The 20,608-nt window shown below is 47.5% G+C and overlaps 1 protein-coding gene across 1 annotated transcript in view; it reads left to right on the top strand.

The window, feature by feature from the left end:
* Positions 1 to 7,536: 7,536 nt before the first annotated feature.
* The window catches only part of GPAT4 (glycerol-3-phosphate acyltransferase 4), a 28,257-nt gene continuing 15,185 nt past the window's right edge, over positions 7,537 to 20,608 (top strand). Inside the window, exons 1-2 of the mRNA XM_032468805.1 lie at positions 7,537 to 7,694; positions 17,150 to 18,144. Coding sequence (XP_032324696.1) covers positions 17,980 to 18,144 — 165 coding nt within the window. The 5' untranslated portion in view covers positions 7,537 to 7,694; positions 17,150 to 17,979. The remainder of the gene's footprint in view (positions 7,695 to 17,149; positions 18,145 to 20,608) is intronic.

Below are 20,608 nucleotides of genomic sequence, written 5' to 3'. Positions count from 1 at the left end.
ATCCTGTCCAGTACAGGCTCAAAGCGCACGAGTGCCATCCAGGTACCCAGGTGGGCTTCCTTATGGATGTACTTTGTATCCTATGATGCTGCGGCTCCAGCCACAACTGACCTGAGCATCGCCCAGGGATCTGTGCCACCTCTCCGCGGGGGTCAAGGAGTCCCACACCCAATGGCCCTCAGAGGTCGGAAGATGGATAGCTTGCAGTAGCATAAAGAAAAGCAGGAAAGCTGACTCCGCCACAGGAGCCGAGGAGCGTGCAGCGGGAACCCTGGGGAAACGTCTCAGTCCTCGAAGACTATTTCACAGCTGAAAGGGGCTCAGGCTCGCTCATCGCCCCTACGGCGGGTCAGGGCAGGGCAGGAGTGCGGCCGCCTGGGGCAGAGTGTCTGAGTCACGCTTCTTGTCGTATTCTTTCCCTTTTCCCAGCCAGGTGTTTGAGACATGAAAGGCCTTTCTGACTGGCTGCCTCCCTCCCGGGGCCAGGGCCTCAGTGCGGCTGGCCCACCCGGGGCATATAACTAGCTCCTGCTGGGGAATCTGGATTCGGATGAGAGGAGCGACATCTCCGCCACCGCTGCTGCCCGCACTCGAGCCGGGTAAGCCTCCTGCCGCCAGGAACTGACGGCTCCCCGACTGCCCACGCTCTGCCTCTTCCTGGCTGGGCGTCTTTGCATCCAGTTTCATCCCACACCTGTGGGCCGGGGGCCCAGGGGGAGAGAGGTGCAGTGATGGAGCGAGGGGAAGGGGGCAGGCGGGCTGCAGTTGAGAATGCCTGGCCCTTCTGCCCTGCCGTCAGAACTCCCTTATCCTTTAGTCAAAGGCCCTGGTGCTGCCAATATCGCCCGCGCGCCGCTCCATGCACCTGAGCCTCAGCCCCAGCGCATCGCAACCCCCGCCCGCCGGCCACGTGGAGCTGCAGCTCCTGCCATCCTTCTGCTCCTGCCTGGCGCCACCTCCCAAGCCCCAGAGACCTAGGAAGCAGGTGGTGTTTGCAGACATGAAGGGGCTGTCGCTGACGTCGGTGCATAGGTTTGAAGATGCTGTGGGCGGAGACCCTGAGCAGGACTCATGCTGTGGGTCCAGCTGCGCCTGCCCTACACCACCCTCGGCTCCAGGCTGCCCGCGCCCCAGGTAGAACTCGGGGGTCCCCGGAGGCGCCTGCAGACCCCGCGTGGGCCCGGAGCAGTAAGCGCGGCCCAGGGCCTCCTGCGAGGGGAGGTGCCGGTGCACGCACTGAGTTTCCAGAAGGCGGTGCAGCTGCACATCCCCCTGGATGCCTGGGGCTCCCTCCTTGAAGCGCCACTTGTCCCACCACGGATACTGGCGAAACCTAGAGCTTCGCCCTCCTCGCGATGTCGTGGCGAGGTCCCCGGGGCCGGCTGGCACCATCCAGTACTGCTTCTCTTAGAGGGTCCTCAGCAGCTTGCCAGGGACAATACTCAAGGGCAAAACTACTGCTTGGCGCCCAGTTTACGGTCCTGCTCATCAGAATGAAACTGAACTTTGCGAGGACCCACAGAAAGGGAGCGCCCTCGGGGGCACTTTTTCTGCACAGACAAACCTGGAATCCTTTGCCCAGGATGTGCGCCTGCCCTCTCCCCACTGGAGCCCATCTCAGAATCTTTCGGCTCCTGCATCGCAGTGGGAAGACTGGATTGATGCAACTCCCAGCTCTTCAGAAAGCCTTGAATGCCTTGCATTCTTATCTCGCAAGGGCAGCTCACTTCCTGACCAAAGGGATGTGGTTTCCTTTAGGAAGATGCTGCCACGGGCGCCAACCACCCTCTACGGGGAAGACTTTGGAGCATGGAAACAGAAGAAAGGAAACAAAGCTTTTATACGTAATTATTTTAAAGACCTGGCTGAGAGTGTCTGTAAGTATGGAGTGGGTGGGTGGGTGGGTGTGACAAGGGTCCTTGATATTGAAGGGAGGAGGGATTCCGAGCAGAAATGGGCTATTTTACTTCCCTCTCCATTTGGAAAGGGCTTGCTTCCTGGTAACTTGGAATCGTCTTGCTGCTTCGACTTTTGCCAAGTGAAATGTTTGTGAAAGCCTTTTCGAGTTGTAAACACTTGACCCTTCCCCTCATCAGCAGTTAAGAGTCTGGGAAAACTTAGTGTACCTTAAAAGAGGTGTACTTAAACAAAAATGAATGGTTGAGTACATTTTTTTTTTTACTGTAATTTTCCAAGACCCAGAAGTCTGACCTTTGCTCCTACGGCCACCCCCACTTTCCCTATTGTATCTATCACCCAGATTGAGCCTGCTTTTTGAACTGTTGCCTCTGTAAAATAAAGAATGCTCCCCACCATCCAGTTCTACAAGAATCAAGTCATTAGCCACTGTTATTCACTGACCTCCAACACACCCTGCAAGGAATTTGTTAGCCAGGAGTGAGACCCTTAAATTAGCCTGCAGGCTAGAAAGAATTCACAGCTGAAGCAGAGGGATAGAGTGAAAACTGCTTTTATTTTTCAAAAGAGGAAAAGGAAGGAAAGTGCTCTATCAGGGAGAAAGAAGGAAAAGTGCTTGAGAGGGGAAAAGATGCTCCAGCCAGGAGCCATCAGCTTAGATGACCAGTAGGGACAGCTCCGGCCCCGGGCTGGGCCACGTGGGCTTTTATGAGAGGCTTCTGCCATCATGTCCTCCTTCCAGGTGCGATGGAGCCAATCAGTCCCTGTTCGAGTTTTGCAGTCCTTGCATGGGCTTTTCTGGTTGTTGTCATGGCAACTGTCAACTGTCATGGCTCTGGTGGGCATGTCACTTAGCATGCTAATACATTACTATAAGCATATAATGAGGCTCAAGATCCACTGGAAGTCAAATTCTCCATCATCTTGGACTCTGTTGGTTCTAACCAGTTCTTATTTCTTCTCTGTAGCTGCCTATTGAGACTTAGATAAGGGTAATTGGTTTCCAGTCGAAGGCGGGGCAGGGGTATGTTCCTGGGGGCAAAAGCCTTGGAAACAAAAAGAAAAGTTGATTTTAATCAGAATGCCTGCAATCTGGTGGACACAGCACTGCCCCTACCCCCAAACCATCTCCAAAGATTCTATTCAGCCATGAACATTTTGAAGAGAAATGAGGGAGTAATCTCAGTTAATCGTTGAGATAGGTGGTCAGAGTCTGCAGTCCCCAGTGCCTGTAGGCTTGTCTTAATTGCTGGAGCCTGCTTTTCTATGACCCAGGGAAGCCTGGGAGATGAGGCAAGGGTCGGGGGTGGGGGCCCAGAGGGTCCTGCTCCCTTTCAAATTCAGGGTGAAGATCAGGATGAGGCACTCTGTGCTCTGGGAAAACAGGCAAAATGAGCCCCTAGATAGTTAGAAATATTTGGGGAGAAATTTTTTATGAACCTGGATTCTTGCATCTTCCCATAGTTAGAAAAACACTAAAATTATTAACTGAGATACCTGTTCCTCATGACTAGCCACATTAAGTACTAGTTCATGATTTTATTGACTATATAAATAATTTGTCCAGTTTCTGGTAGTTACATCATGTAGCTTTTACTTACTCAATGAACGTTGATTGAACAACTGCTGTGTGCCAGACATTGTATTAACTATTAGGGACAGAAAGATGAATTTTCAAAATTCACAGTCCAATCGGGGAAGCCAGACATATAAATAATAAATGAAAAATAAATGTTAGAAGTCCCTGCAGAGTGTTAGGGACACATGGAGAATGAGCCTAGGGAGAAATCAGAGAAGACTTCCTGTTGGAGTTGACCCTTGGTGTGAACCCCTAAAGGATGAGCCAATGATTTCCCAGAAATTGCTCTGTGCTGCACTTAAGTGGCCTTATTTATGCATGTGATTTCCACTAGACTTTTTGAATTATTATTAAATCAATTGACGCTCCCCTCTCTTTCCTTGAGAGTCTCAGGAAGGCAGCTGTTGGTTTAATGGAGGTGCTGATGGCAGGTGGATGTGAATTTTAGAAAATGGAGAGCTGGGGTGAAGCATAGTTTCCCACATTCATCCAAGAGGATGCTCTGCTCAGCCAGTGTTTTTTTCAGCTGCTTGGCAGGTTGAATTCTGTATAAATTGAAGTTGAGGTGTGTCAAATTGCCAGGGCCTTTAGAGCCAAACATTCCCTTTTTTCTTTCTTTCTTTTTTTTTTTTTTTAACTTTCTAGTCAACAAACAACGTATTGATGCTGATTTGGTTTCCCAAGTAGATTTCCTATGGCTATGGGTGAGAATTGACCCATGGATTCTACTACCTCAGTTACATTGTTCTATTATTCCAGTTAATTTGGCATTTTCAATTATCCACCTACATTAATAAATAATCCTTACCTCGTTATCCGTGTCTTCTGTATGTTCAATAATTTCAGATCAGTCCCCAGAACCAGGTCATCCCGCTGTGAACTGGCAAAACTGAGTCTGTGTATTTCCAAACTGAGGACCACGGTGTGGATATAAACTGGAAAACCTGTCTTCATTTTGCTCTTAACTGCTAAGTCTCTACTTAAGTCCCAGTGTTCTTATATTAATCTGACCCAACATGTATATCATCCATATTCTGACGACTTTCAAACTTATATTACTAGCCTGGACCTCTCCTCCTAACTCCAGACCATCAGAGTAGAGCATCTCAAATGGCAGTTCCCCCCCCAAATTAAAAATAGAATTACCACACAAACCAGCAATCCCATTTTGGGGTGTATAATCAAAAGAATTGAAAGCAGGATCTCAGATATTTGTATGTTCACGTCACAGCAGTGTTATTCACAACAGCCGAAAGGTGGAAGCAACTCAAATGTCCATCTTGTGGATGAATGGGGTAAGAAAATGTGGTCTATACAGACCACAGACTATTATTCAGCTCTGAAAAGGAAGGAAATTCTGGATGAAGCTGGAGGACATTATGCTGAATGAAGACATATATAGTATGATTTCACTTGTCTGAGGTATAAGAATGAGGTATTGATACAGGAAAGTGGGGTGCAAGAGGATGGCTGTGCCCCAGGTCTCAGGGCGAATCCCTGGGATGTGTCCCGCCAAGTGAGAGTCCTGGGCTTTGCCCAGGAAAGTAGTCAAGAGTGAGCCATAGTTGAGTAAAAGTAGATTTATTCTGAGAGGTCCATACTCCACACACAGAGTGCTGGCTGACTCAGAAGGCCAGAGAGGCCACAAGGTATGGGGTGGATACACACTCCATAGACAGAGTGCAGGTCACCTCGGAGTGCGCTGTTGCTAGTTTCTATGGGTGGTGACTTCATATGCTGACAAGTGGGAGGATTATTCCAACTGCTTTGGGGAAAGGGCTGGGAGTCCCAGGAACTGGGCCACCATCCACTTTTTGACCTTTTTTGGTCAGCCTTGGAACTGCTGTGGCACCTGTGGGAGTGCCATTTAGCAGCTATTGTATTACAACGAGCACATAAGGAAGCTCAAGGTCTACTGGGAGTCAAATCTCCCGCCCTCTTGGACCTCAAGGTCTACCGGGAATTGAATCTTCCGCCATCTTGGCAGCTGACTGCTGTGTCATTCCTTTAAGGGCTGTGCCCTGCCCCCTTCTCTCCTGTCTCAGTATGAATGGTCAAACTCATAGAAACAGAAAGTGGAATGGTGGTTGCCTGGGGCTGAGGGGAAGGGGAGTTGGGGAGTTTCTGTTCAACAGACACAGAGTTTTCTCTTTTCAAAATGAAAAATTTCTAGAGATGGGCTGGCCAACAATGTGAATATACTTAACATTACTGAACTGTATACTTAGAAGTGGTTAAGCTGGTACATTTTATCAGTATTTTACCACAATTAAGAACGGTTTTAAAAAGAAGACAACTTTTGCTTAATTGGGGTTTTTCTCTTGGGGCTTGGAAATGAGCATCGGTGTTGCTGTTTGTGTAGTAAACAGTTGTGGATTCACCTCTCAATAAATGTCAAAGGCTTTGCCCACATAAAAAGTGACTGGACAGGAGAGCAGTTATACAGCACACTTAGAATATTATACTACTAGGGGAAGGAATCTTTTATCTTTTAAAAGGAGTATCTTCCCGGTTCACAGTACCGTGTGGCACGCGCGCACACACACACACACACACAAACACAGCAAACTTGTTGATCGTACAGGTGTATTTAGGGAAATGAGCTCAGTTAGGATATCATGGGAGGTTACTAAATTTCTCACTGAGGACTATGATCCCTGGCTCTTAATGGACTATCCTTCATCAGGTTTTAAAAATTACTCGTATAGTTTTTGTAGTACAAGAGTACTTTCATTCTGAAATGTGAAAATATCCTTACCCAGAATCTGAAAGTCTAATTCACAAGAGACAAGGAATTTACTGTTTATCTATAGAGAAGGCAACAGACCTTCTTTACAGATAACCCTGCTTTGTGTGGACAAAGAATTTCACCTGCCATATCAGTAAACAAAAGATGTTGCCGCCATCAAAGCATCAGCCACCACAGCAACCCCAGCCACCCCAGTCACCCACTACGGTGCACCCTAAGGGGATTCAGATTGGAGGAAAACAGGATACTGGCCCTGGATAGTTAAGGTGCATATCAAAGGAATAATTTCATTAAGTCCAGACTCTTGCATCTTCCCAAATCTAGAAAAGCTAAATTCATTAACTTGAGATGTCTATTTTGTCTTTAATTAGCACTAGTCTTTTGATGTTCAACTACCTGGTGTTTTGTTTTGTTTGTTTGTTTGTTTGCAAAAATTCCTGCATATTCTGGTTCCTCCCTTACCTCTTCAGAACGGTGCCTCAGAGCTACCTGAGAGTGTAACCTGGGCTTACATCCCAAGTCTGGTGAATAATTCTTAAATTGTAGAATTGTGTCTAACTCCTCAAGCATTACTTGCTCATTTTCTCTCTCCCATTTGTATTCCTCAGAGATGTGCCCAAATCACTGACCTTTGCAAACCAAACTTGGGAGCCTAAGGGAATTATATTAACCCATTTCTTACCGGCTTCCTCTTCATAGGGAAGTCTGATTGCTCATCAGGGCTGATTTCACCCTGTCTGTGTACCCTGAGGGCCCTAGACAGTATTCGGCCCCCGCGCAGCTCAGAGGCCTGGAGACCCCTCTTTAGGAAGTGCTCCCCTTTTCAGAGCAGGAGTCTCAGAGACGCGCCAGGCGAGGAGCAGGAAACCCAGGGCGCACAATACTGGTCTCTGCAGCAGCTGGCCCGGCCGGGGCAGCAGTTCTTGCCCGCCAGGGGGCGGCTCGGCGGGTCCCGAGCGCGCCCACCTGGTGCTAGTGACGCGGCGCCCCGCCCCTTGGCGCCCCGCCTTCCCGGCCCGCCCCACGACGCCCCGCCCCTCGGCGACCCGCCTCCCGGGCCCACCACTTGGGGTCCCGTCTGCCTGTCTCCCAGGAGCCCCGCCTTCCCATAGCCCCGCCCCTTAGTGCCCCGTCTCCCCGCCTACCCGCCTGCTCAGCCCACCGATCGGCGCCCCGTCTGCTCATCTACCCAGGGCCCCGCCCCTGGCCCCTCCCGGCCCCGCCCCCAGGCACCCTCCCGGCCCTGCCCTGCGCGCGCCGGCGCGAGAGTGCGGGGCGTGAGGTTAAACGGCGGGAGGGAGGGGATGGGACGCGAGGGTCACGTCAAAGCGGCGTAGACAAAGGGCGGGCGCGCGCACGTCCCTACGCACGCCTCGGCCGGCAGCGGCGGCGGCGAGGGCGGGAGGAACGGTCCGCGGAGGGATTTGGCGCCTCGGAGCCTCTCGGTCGGTGAGTACGACCCGGCCGGCCCCTGCCTGAAGGTCACTGGCCGTGGGGGAGCCGGGGGCGGAGCTGGGGTTCGGGGCCTCGCGGCCCGCGAGGGCTATGGTCCGGGGACACCCTCCCTGTGTCGCCCGGGCGCCCGGAGGCACCACTGGCGCTGCCTGGGGTTTCCCGGCGCCGGAACGTGCCGCCCCTGCGCGGTGGAGCGGCCCGCGCGCGACCCTGCCGCGCCCTCCGCCCGCGCCCGGAGGCCGTTCCCTCTCCCGTCGGATCCTCCCGAGTCCCGTCCCCGCGGCTCGCCCTCCGAGCGTCGGGGAGCGCAGCCTGTGTCAGAGATCGCTGGCAGGCGCCTTCCCCTGAATTGCTTAGGTTCTCTGGCTTCCCTGGGATGCACGTTTTCCTCTCTCGTTCTCCCAAGGAGCCCCATTTTGCTTTCTTAAGGATGTCTGAAGCCGCGAAATCCCTTGCCTTTCCGTTCTGATTTCATGCCTTGCGAAGCATCCTCCCATCAGGGGGTCTTGTTTATTTCCTCACTTTCGGATTCACATAGGCCTTTAACTTTTGCAGTTGAAAAGTTAGGGAAAATAACTGTATGAAACGTACCCTGTAGCGCTGGAAGCAAGTTCCACGCTGTACTAGATCACAGTGCCTCACTGCTCATGGCCTCTGTGCCGTGTATCTTACCGTTGATAACTTTCTTGAGATCAGTTGAAGAATTTCCTTCCTGGTTCGTTGTCCTTAATTTTGGCCGAACCCTGAGTACCCCTGCTTAGTTTCATGGCTTGTAGATTGTATCTCAACCCAAGAGAAGTGGTGTGAAAAGCAATTATCATTATGCCAGAGACTGTAGAAAAGAGACATGTTTTAATGCCAGTTCGGCATTCCTTTCTCACTTTGACAATGATTTTTTTTTCAGCCTTGTATTATGGAGAATTTCAGACATAGAAAAGTAGATAGAATAGTGAACCAATATGTACCCATTACCTAGCCTCCATAAATAACTAATCTATGGCTCACCGGGTCTCATCCCTTCCCCACCCCCCAATGCCTCTGAGATAAATCTTTGATGTCAAAAGTAGCTTGAGATTCAAAATAAAAATCTTACTATGGAATGAAGTCATAACGTGCTTTATTGGGACATTGTCTACCATTATACGCCCTTCAACTCAGAAACACATAAAAGCGTTGAAGAAGGACCAGAAAAGGATATCACATGATCAGGCTGCTTGGAGGACAGGTTACAACATAAAGTGTGGATGAGAACTTTCAGATCATCTGGTCTAACTTTGTCATTTTTGACACAAGGTCCACAGAGGTTCAGTGACTTGTCCAGATCATCAGGGAATTAGAGGTGGAACCGAGGCTGGAAAGGACATCTCCCAGCTCCGCATCTATTCTTTCTCCTGCACAGTGCAGCTTGCCTGTGGTTCATTTCCTTCGGGAAAGAAATGCTTGGAAGGGCCATGACTGAAAACTCTTGCAGTGAGGGGTCTGGGTGGGTAAATAGGAACCTTTCCACCAAATTCCGAAGGAATAAAACTAGGGGAGAGGCCTTAAATTTTTCTTAAGCTAGATCTGGGACAAACCAAGGCGTTCTCATCAGAGCATTTAGGAAACACAGGAAAATGCCGACCTTAGAAGAGGAATACCAAACTGAGACTAAAGGCAAGCTTTCAAAGATTGAAATACATTCACAGCTGTTTAATAAGGGGTTCCTAAGGGAAACTGGAATGGTTCTTTGGATTGCACCCCTGATGTTTTGGTCTTGGTGGCAGAGAGAACAGTAGCAGCCTCCCATAAAACATCCTTCCTTGCCATGAGAAGTTAAGAATCCTGGACTTTTTTTTTTCTTTTTTTAAAAAAAGCTCATTTTTTTGGGGGGGGGGTAATTAGGTTTATTTGTTTCCTTATTTATTTTAATGGAGGGACTGGGGATTGAACCCAGGACCTTGTGCTTGCTAAGCATGTGCTCTACCATTGAGCTATATATCCTCCCCTCTCCTGGGCTTTTATTTTTTTAGAGAAACCCATGGTCTGCATTTGCTATTATGCTTTCTGCTCTTAAGTTTCCTTATCTCAAGAAAGACAGGTAAATTCTGTACTTGTCCTTGTACCTGTTTTCTTACCCTTAAAATAGGGATAGTCTGCCTCCAGGGGATGCGGTGAGCAAGGGAGCCCTCGCATATAGACTTTGAGTTTGCTAGTAAGTTCAGTGTCTCTGGTACGCATAATTGTTTATAGATTTACTTTCAGGATGGACTTCCCTTTTGTGAGTTTGTGACCTAAATGTGGCAGTTGCCCTCCACATCCAGTGTGGAAATGTGGCTAACATGAGCAGCTTCTGGGTGTCTTGGAAAATCATTACCCCTGAAGACATGCGTGTGGCGGGATTGTGGATTTTGTGTTTGTCATGTCAGAAGGAGTGCTGTGGTTACTTAGTCCGCCAGGATTCTAGCCTGACTTGCTCACTGGTTTCTGCTAAAGAATAAGCCACATCTCTGATTTGTGCGCGCATCATAGGTTACTTTCTATGTTAAAAATCTCTTTTGCGGAAGAATATTTGGTCCTGGTAAAGCTTGAGCTGCGCTGCAGAACTGTTTCTTCAGGTAGACTAGAGGTTCATTACTATGGCATGTCATTTACCCCTTCCTGTGGCATTTCATTCATGGGGAGGACCTGTCCGCATGCTACCAGTTCCCTGCATGGTAACACTTCCAGTCGCATGATGAATGCTTTCTAAGGGCACAGAGTTTTAGGATGAGGAGGAACGTTACAAGCGCTTGGAGTTTTTCCTAACTCCTTTAAGGTACTCTCGCCTTTAAAACACATCCATGGGCAAACAGGCCATCCAGCCACAGAAGCTTGGCTGCTGTCTTTGGATGCTCGTTTTATTTTGTCTTGCAGAATAGTTGTTCGTGTGTTTGGAGTGAGCCTCCTATTAGCTCAGGGGAAGGGGGGTTTAAGTTTAACGCAGTGGCGGAGCGCGTGCTCAACATGCTTGAGGTCCTGGATTCAATCCCCAGTCCCTCCATTTAAAAAAGTAATTAATTAATAGTAAATAAATACATAGATATAATTACCTCCCCACCAAAAAGTTTGTGAAGCGTGCTGTAAATGTATGTAGAAACATAATACCAGCCAATGTAATTTTTAAAATTTTGTAGTAGCCACTTAAAAAAATTAAAAGAAACTGTTGTAAATTTAATAATGTATTTTGCTTAACCCAGATTATCCAGAATAGCACTTCAACTAATGTACACATTATTGAGATCTTTTACATTCTTTTTTTTAATTGAAGTACAGTCGATTTACAATGTTGCATTAATTTCTTTCTGGTGTTAATTTCTGGTTAATTTCATAGTGATTCATTTTTACATATATATTTACATATACATATTTTACATATATATATTCCTTTTCACATTCTTTTTTCATTATTGACCATTATGAAGTATTGAATATAGTTCCCTGTGCTATACAATAGGACCTTGTTTTTTGCATTCATTTTTTTTTCCGCACTGACTCATTGAAATTCCAGTGTCTGTTTTACATTTACAGCACATTTCAGTTTGGACGAGCGGCATTTCAAGTGCTCAAGAGTCACGTGGGCTTAGCGGCTGCCTTGTTGGACAGCACAGAACCACTGGCCTTTGAACATGGGGATGAAGGAACATGTAATGTTCTTGGTGATACTCGGTTCTGAGGTTACAGTGGGGTTTGTGGTTTGGATCATTGGTTTTTTTCTTTCTTGTTTCAGTGATTTTTCTTTGCACAGTTAGGGTTTGTTTCAAGTTTGTGGCAAGCTGAACAAAGAAGTCTGATGTTTCACAAATTTTGTGCCTTTGTGATAAAACACTTTCTCATCTTAAACAAGACTGCTTAGTCATTGGGGGGGGGGAGCTTTTTAAAAATGGCTAGTAACAGAGCTCAAAAATAAAATAATAGAAAACAGGCAAAAGATTTGAGCACTTCACCAGAGGAGATACAGAGATGGCAAATAAGCTCGTGAAAAGAGGCTTAATATCATTGGTTGTGAGGGACAGAGAAGTTAAAATCTTTCAGCCATTAGCACGTCTGAAATTAAAAAGACAGCGTGTCAAGTATTGGTGAGGCTGTAGAGCAAAATGGAACTTCCAGGCACAACTGGGGATCAATGCAAGATGGTACAACCAGTTCAGAAACCCGTTTGGCAGTTTCATAAAGAGTTAAACACACACCTCCCTCATCCCACGCCTAGGTATTTTCCCCAGGAGAAGTGGAAGTGTATGCTGGAACAGGGCTCGGAGATAGCGGCTTTATCTGTAAAAGTCCCAGACTGGACCGACCCCAATGTCATCAGTAGGTGAGTGGCTGGAGAAACTGTGGCAGATTCTACCTCGGGGGTTCAGCTCAGCAGCAGCAGGGATTGTGCAGCGGCATGAACGAATCTTAGAGTAATTATGGCGAGTAAAATAAACCAGATATACGTTTTTGAAAAAGACCAGAAAGTTGCTTCCGGTTGCACACGCAACACTCAAATGTAAAAGCACTGATTTTGAAATTGAGCGCAGAGCAGGGTTCAGGTTGGGTAATGAACCATCCTGGGGCTTACAGCCCCAGCAAATCAAGCTGTCCTTTCTCAGACAGATGGCCCTGGAGCATCAATCCTTTATCTTGGTCCCTTTTTCTTTCTTTTTTTTTTTCTTTTCCAGCTTTGCAAATTATGTTGCTTTAGGTTGAATTTGGTGCTACGTTCCGTATTACCCAAGTCCAACTCACATTAGGCCTTTCTAGGCAAGGAGAAAGGACTTGAGGGCAGAATGACTGTAGTTAAGACCCAGACCCTGAAACTGACCATATTCCTGTCGTCTTAAGAACCTAGTGGGTTGCATTATCCTGTGGCCTGTGGTGGCCTGGCTTTGTCTTGGGCCATTTGTTTTATCCAGGATTGCTGTTAGCTCCAAGTGTGCCCCTGGATTTTCAGCAGTCAGGTTCACTTCCCCAGGCAGCTCTGGGCTGCCACATCTCACTGGAAACATACGCATTCCTCCTAAGCAGTAGTGTCCTTCGCAAGCAGATTTCTTATACTCCTCTGCTCCGTACACTGGACATTAAAGTCACCCCAGTACACACCGCCTTCATGAGGTGTGTTTATTTAGCATCACATCAGAATGGGGGCATTTGAGGGGTCTATGACCTGGCAGAGGAGACTAGGGAAAATGAATGGCTGTCCTCCGAAGGGTAACCCACCCCAGAGCAAATGAGAGGCCAGCCTGGCTTGCAGAACGGCCACTAGACTGCGGATCAGATCTGAGTTCTAGTTCTGCCTCTGTTACTGGCCAATTTGGTGACTTGTCTCAGTCATTTAACTCTTCCAGGGCTCAATAATTTGAGCCATTTAAAGAGCTTGGATTAGAATTCTCAGTGACTGACTGACGAAGTCCAGGTTTGCACCAGCCATCCTGGGTAGGGCTTGTAAACAGCGTGGGGGCAGAAGTGGTGTTGAAAACAGATTTCTTACCAGTGTAGTGTCATAACTTATTGGCAAATGCCTTCAAGTGCCTCTTCTCCTTCACAATAACAGGAACTTAGAATAGTAATAATAATAGTGCACTTTGCACATTAACCTTGTTGTAAGCACTGTGAAAAGTGCCTTACATCGATTATCTCATCATTTAAACAGTCTTTTTAGTATGTGTTTTTGAACAGAAGCTTAAAGAGATTAAGTAATTTACCCAAAGTCACACTCACACTGCTAGTTAAGTGGTAAAGTCAGGATTCAAACCCTGATGTGTTTCTTTTGATTTTTGAATCATGAGACTATTTCCTATTCAGAATGATAAATACAGTTTTAAAAGTACCGAAAAGATAAAGTGACCCCCTCCCTTCTGTTCCTCGAGGCAGCTCCTTGTAGCCAGTCTCCTGTGTACCTTTCCAGAAATAGGGATCAGTCAAAGTACACATAGAAACCGGATATTTGTCCTTTTCCTCCCTCCCTCAGAGCTGATGTTTACTGTGGACACTGTTCTGCATCTGACTGGGAGATTGTTTCTCTCTCTTTTTTTTTTTTTTTAATATATATAATCATCTTTATTATAATTTATGAATACATCAGAAACTGACATGAATCTCTTTAATAAGACATCTAGGTTCTCATAGGCAGCTGCTTTCCATTCATGGTTACAAAATCCAGTTGACTTCAGAATGGTTAAAAAAAAAAGGCCAAGCAATGTGTTAGTGTTACTATGACAAGTTTCCAACTTACAGGAAACCTGGAACAGTCTCAGGGCCTCCCAGGTCAAGAGGCTATGCTGTCTTAACAGACCTGCCCACACTGAAGTGTCTCCTGGACTTTCTTAAAAACTTCAGTGGGCCCCTGGACAACAGAATATTATGTTACTCTGCTGGTTTTTAAGGTACAGTTCCAGGGGTAAACACTGCCCAAGATTTTCAAACTGTCCAAGCTTAGCTTCCAAAAATAGTGTATTATTCACTTTACCAACTCTCCCTGCCAAACAAAGGACCCCAAAGCATTAAGTGTTAACTACAAAGTCAGGTGAGTCTCCTCTTCTCTCCCCGAGTCAAGTTCTTTGGAACCTAAGTGATCGCAGGCACCGCACGCCTAGGGCAGTGGTCTCTCCCGAAAAGTGGGAGATTGTTTCTTGTCAGCAAGTATGTAGATGTGTCAGTGTCTCTTGTTTAATTTTTTTTAACAGATGACTAGTATTCCATTACAGCCTCTGTTAGTGGACTTGGGTGTTTCTTTTGACGTTGCAGACAGTGTTGCAGTCAGTAACCGTGCACAGACATCATTCTGACTGTGCTTCAGCGGGGTGAGGGTTTCTCGACCTCCCGCACTGTTGACATTTGGGGCCAGGTAATTCCCTGTGGGAGGAGGTGGCCTGTGCATCTTAGCAGGTTTAGTGGCCTCCCTGTCCTCCGCGCTGGCTGCCGGGAGCACCCCCACCCCAAGTTTTAACAACCAAAAACATCTGCATGCATTACCCAGTGTTCCCCAAGGAGCTAAAAAACAAAAATCAGCCCTGGTTGAGAACTACTGTTCCAGTTTATCTCTAGGATCAGTTTTTAGAAGTAGGATTTCTGGCCCTGAGGGTGTGTGGATTTACAGCTGAACTGTTCCACAGAGAGGTCGTACCATTGTACATTCCAGCCCGCAGGCTCGGAGGGTATTTTCACCCATAGGGAGGTTTATTAAAAAAAGTGCTTTTTGCCATCTCACTCTAGTTTTAATTCAGATTTCTCCGCTTCACAGCTAACCTTTTACGAAGCACCGAGTGCTTGCTAGGCACCACGTAGTAGCTTTTGATTTGTGGGTTTTGTGACATACTTGAGATGCCTTCCTCTCTGTCTAGGCCTCTTAAAGTTTGGTCCTTAGAACTGAGGACACTGCTCTGGGTTTCTTCTGATCAGAATGAAGTGATAATACGTACCATTTACTGAGATCTGTTATGTGACTGATGGTGCTTAGTGCGCTATAAGAATGTGTTATCGCGGGGAGTCTAAGCCTGGCCTCCGAGGCAATGACGTATCTTCCTTTCCTGGAGTTGGTATGTGGCATCCCTCTGGACATACTCTGGTCGTAGGTATGGTCTCCTGACCTGTAGGCTGTGTCACAGGGTCACAAAGAGCTGCCTGAGCCGAAGCGTTTCATTCTGTAACTGGGCGTCACGAGTCCCTGCTTGGTGATGGGGCCAGAACTGGTGTAGATGGCCCGATTTAAATTTGTCTCTTCCCTCTGCTTTCCCGTCCAGGACTCTCTTGTTGACAGTCATCAAAGTGTGAAATCAGGACTTCGTGTCCGTTTACTTGTTCAGTGCTTGTCTCTGGGCCTGTCTGGTCAGCGCTTGGTGCCTAGTGCCTACCACGGAGCGTGGCACATAGTTTGTGCCCAGTGAATATCCGTTGAATGATCTAGTCACCCCTGGGAACTGGGGAGCCCTGGGAAGTGGGCTGTGGGGGGCCCAGATCTGCCATTCAGTGGGTTGCAAGTTTTGTTAGTTTCAAGGGGGCTGTCACGTTCCTAGGATGAAGCCATCTTCCCTCCTGAAAGGTTCAGAACTAGTTGGTTCTTTCGTTTTTCTCGGGACCATTTGGGCTCTTGGGGGAACTTTGGTCCAAATGACTCTCAGTGAATTTGGCTGAAAGTTGAGGAAATTAGAAGGAGTAACTATTGTCCTGAGCTGTTGGCTTCCCCTGCCTTGTGCTTAAGGAGTCACAGTTAGATTTACTTGAGGCAGAGGGGTGTCCTCCCCTTCCTGAGCATTTATATAGAAATTCTGGTGTGATTGAGTCCTGACGTGAGCGTTTACCCCAAATTTGCAGAGATCAGAGTCTGTTAAGGGGCCTTAAGTCACCAGTCCCTCGAGGCTCCGTGATAACCGCGGTTTGCTGGCTTTTTCTCTACTTCTAAGAATTCACAGGATTGTTTACTGTTGGCCACGTAACTCGTCTGGCTAGTTACTGTTCAGTGTTCTGCAGTCTGGCACTCATTACCAAGAGCGCCAGGGACGCAGGGGTGGAGGACATCGAGGGGACGTTCCCTGCCTCCAAGGGAGGCGGGAGCAGTCGGGTCAGGTTTCAGCAGACTGGCTGTAAAGGGTCAGATAGTAAATAGTGTAGGCTTTGCAAGCCATGGTCTCTGTCATGTGTTATTCTTTTTTTTTCTTTTTCTTTTTTTTGGAACAATTCTTTAAAGATGTAGAAACCATTCCTAGGTCACGAACCTTATAAAAACTGGCCCAGATTTGGCCTGTAGGCCTGGTGTGCCAGCCTCTGAACTAGGTGAAGAAATCACTTTATTGTTAAATGTGTTCTCTCATGTTTTGGGGACATGAACCCAGAGTAACCTTGGGAATTCTCAGCTGATTGTGATCCAAAGAAAGGAGTTGTAAACTCTGGCATGGGAAGTCAGAGTGACCCTCGTGTCGGTCACCTTGGGTCCATGGGACTCAGGGTCACCTTGGCCTGTGTGACAGCAGCTGTCCAGTGGGACAGAGGGGTCTTGCTGCCTCTTTCCCCGACGGGGGCTGGCCAAGGGGAATATGGATGGAAGAGGGGCACAGAGGGGTGGCCCTGAGATTAGGCTGGAGTTGGACAGGTTTAAGGAATACAGTGACCCAGGGAATTGAACTGATTAAGTCTCAGAAATACATCTAATTTCCTGAACCTCTGCTGGGATGGCCTTAGAAATCTGGCAGGTGCTATCAGTTTGGCCAGTCGATAAAAATGATGGAGCACGTCTGTACCTTCGACTCAGAGCACCAAATTCTGACGCGTGAGTCCAGATTTGTCTCTCACAAGTTCTGTAGAGTGGGCCTGGCGTGCAGGAATTTTAATTTATTGTTCAAGGTAGTTTTGAGCTAAGAGGGCAGAGTGACACGTCCCCCGCCCCCGCCCAAACACGGGTGGCCGCCTCTCCTCCGGGTTTGTTTGACTAATGGTGCTTTTGTCTCCACCTCCAGCTTTGGCAGCATGTGAGGAGCCTCTTGCCCAGAGCCCAGGTCACCGCTGAGAAGGGGGCCTGAGGGAGAAGAGGATCCAGAGGAAACCAGTGCCAGAAGTGTCTGGAATTACAGTCACCGCGGGCGGCATGCGACATTTGGGGCCAGCATCCGTGTCCTCCCGGCGGAGACTGTAGCTCCCCCGGGCAGGAGGGTCCTGGAAGCCGCACGTGCCAGGAGCCCCTCTAGAGGAAGGATGGGGCCAGAGGTGAACTCTCCACATTGAACACAGTTTTGAGCTTATGAAGGAGTTTTAAGGAAAACAGTTATTTAATTTCTGCGTATTGACATTGACGAGCCTTCTGTGTGAAGTGCCAGTGGTCACCCCCCTCCACGGGGGTTGCCAGGACTTTTCTGGCACCGAGCTGAACTCTTCTTGGTAGTTCTGGCAATGACGGATCTTCAGGACAGATTTATCTGCTAAATGCTCTGGGGCAGGGAAGAAAGGAAAACTTCTGGGAGCCACGTAGGGTCGCCGAGCAGAGACCGCGCCCTTGCCGCTCACTCGCCCAGACGCCCAGCCCGGACTTGGATGCTGGTGCTGAAGGTTGATCTGCCTTGTCCGCGCACGGCCCCTCTCTACTGGGGCGAGCCAACGGTCTTGGGCCCTTGGTGGCCTCTTTTGCTGTCATTCCACTCCCAAGCTCTCTGCTCCGGGGTCGTGGTTGAGTGATGTGAACTTTGGAATGGAGTTGGCGTCCCTCCCCCAGCTGCCACTGTCCACGAGGACCATCTGAGGCTGGGCTTTGTTCGTGGGGAGGAGGGCGCTGGCCTTGCCTGCATCGTGCACCATGTTCCTGTTGCTGCCTTTTGACAGCCTGATTGTCAACCTCCTGGGCATCTCCCTGACCGTCCTCTTCACCCTCCTCCTCGTCTTTATCATCGTACCCGCCGTCTTTGGAGTCTCCTTTGGTATCCGAAAGCTCTACATGAAAACCCTGTTAAAGATCTTCGCAGTGAGTATGCCGTTTACAAATGGTGGCTTCCCGGAGGAGGGGACAAGTGCAGTCAGCAGCAGGAGTTGTTCTTGTCTGGGTGATTGTCACCTCTCTGTCGGGGGGAGGGGGGAGAAAGGAGATGGGAAGTGGCACTTTGCGTCGAAAGAGTAACTAAACATGTGCTTGTGAGAGCCTTCAGCAGTCTTTTTGAGCCGAAGTATTTGTTCAGTTTGTCTGAGCAAAGGAACCTATTCTGTGACTCCACATCTTGCCTGTTAATTTCAAAGGGGGGGCTTACAATTAAAGAGAAAGTCACTGCCGGACGCCCCCTCTTCTTATGTCAACTCAGAGCTGCTGCGTCACAGAGTCCATCACTGGTCAGTAGGGAGAGTCTTTTCTCTCTATAAGACGTGCTTATCCTAAACAGGTTCTGGCATTGCAGACAGAAAGGATGAACAGAAAAGGGCCTTTGATGAATGGTTTTATTTTCTTAAGGATGGAGGAGAGGAAGAATATATTTCTTAACATATGTCAGAACTTAAGGAAGGAATTAGATTGCTGAGCAGAACTGGTCACAGTGCTAAGGAAATGGGTGAGAAGGGATATTTCCTGGAAGTTGATCTGGGCCACAAGCCTTTAAATATCTGTTTAGAGATTTGGTAATTTATTAGCAATATCTGTTTTCAGTAGTCACCGGATCACTTTCTGGTGATCTGAGCTGAGACCATGTATAATTTGAGAAATGCACTCTTAATAGTAAAAATGATACAGTTTTATTTGTTCCTATAGTGTCTTATGGTTCAGAAAAATTTCATTCATTTGCCATTGGTTCCTGATAGTTCTGCCTTGGACAGAAAGGATATCCATATCTTATCAATGAAGAAATAGTGACTCAGAAACGCGAAGTGAGCTATATGAAGTGCTGCGTTACAGTGGGAAATATTTTTTATGTATATTAATGAGCTTTGAGTTTTGGTGTTTAATATTCATGTAAGAATATGATCTTTTGTATTTAAAAAATCCAGGTGAAATTACATAACATAACATAAAATTAACCATTTTCAAGGGAAGAATTCAGTGGCATTTCCTGTATTCACAGTGTACAACCACCCCTGTCTCTCTGTAGTTCCACAGCACGTTTGGCCCTCTCAAAGGTGACCCCATACTCATTAAGCAGTACCCCTCCTGGCTCCGTTTCCCTCCCTCGCCCCCTGGCAACCACAAGTCTGTGTTCTGTCTCTAGATTTATCTTTTTTGGATATTTCATATTAGTGGAATTATATAAAATGTGCTCATTTGTGACTATCTCCTTCCGTTTAGCCTAACTTGGTCACATGTTTCAGCATTTTGGGGTTGCTTTTTTTTTTGGCTGAATGATATTCCGCTGTGTGTCTTTTCCATCATTTGCTGATCCATCCACCCATCGGTGGACTTGCGTGGGGTGTTTCACCCTCAGGCTGCTGTCCGTGACGCCCCTGTGGTGTCCTTGCACTTGTTGGAGAACCTGTGTTCAGTAACAAGGTTTCTGAGCACGACTTACGGTCTCTGGGATCGTCTTGCTACTCAGTGCTCGGTGACAGTGACACATTCAGTGTGTGTCACCTAAGACTGGTTAGAAGTGGAGGTCTTGGGCCCACTCCAGACTGCTGAATTCGGGTCCGCATGCCAGCAAGATCCAGGAGCACATTCAAGTGTGAGGAGCGGTAGTCCAGTCAGTCTTCGGACTGGCTTCTTCACTAACGCATAGTATTCATTTCAATTAATCAGGAAATGTAATTTCCTGAAATCTCAGTCCAAGAAAATCTTCAGTAGAATCCAGGGTACCTGTGACCATGGAACTACTGTGCCCTTTTGCCACTGGAAAACGTACACCAGTCTAGAGTCCCTGGAAGAGCTGGTAAACTTCCCGGAGGCAACAATGAGTGCTGGCTAGCTGCTGTTCAAGTCTGTAAGCAAGTGACTAATTCGGAGACCTATGGAAAGCCTTGTGTTTATTTATTTATTTATTTATTTATTTATTTACTTATTTATTTATTTATTTAAATGAAGGTACTGGGAATTGAACCTCGGGCCTCATGCCTGCTAAGCACGCACTCTGCCACTTGGCCATATCCTCCCAGAAAGCCTTATTTTAAAAACATATCAGATCAGAGTTCTTCTGTAGTAGCTAAATTTTAAAAATTTGAGTCACTTTGGGTGGAACAGAAGGCTTGGAATCCACGTATATTGCCTACTCCATTTTGAAAATGTCCTCCCAATTAATAGCATGCATAGTCTATTAAATCTTCATGACTGTATTTTCAAATGTACATTCTTGTGACTTTTAATGTAGATTATAGTGATACAGTGGAAAATTCATTGAATGCGTCTTGTTGGGCTAATTCATGGGACAGGTAATCTTGAGCCATCAGATACTCTGCTGACCGTATCTTGAAGATCACTGGTTTGGGGCCCAGTCATTTAGAAGTGGTAATGGAAAGGG

Source organism: Camelus ferus, chromosome 26, assembly GCF_009834535.1.
Source record: "Camelus ferus isolate YT-003-E chromosome 26, BCGSAC_Cfer_1.0, whole genome shotgun sequence".
NCBI lineage: Eukaryota > Metazoa > Chordata > Mammalia > Artiodactyla > Camelidae > Camelus > Camelus ferus.
Note: the sequence above shows the minus strand (reverse complement) of the source record. Positions and strands in the feature narration are given on the sequence as shown.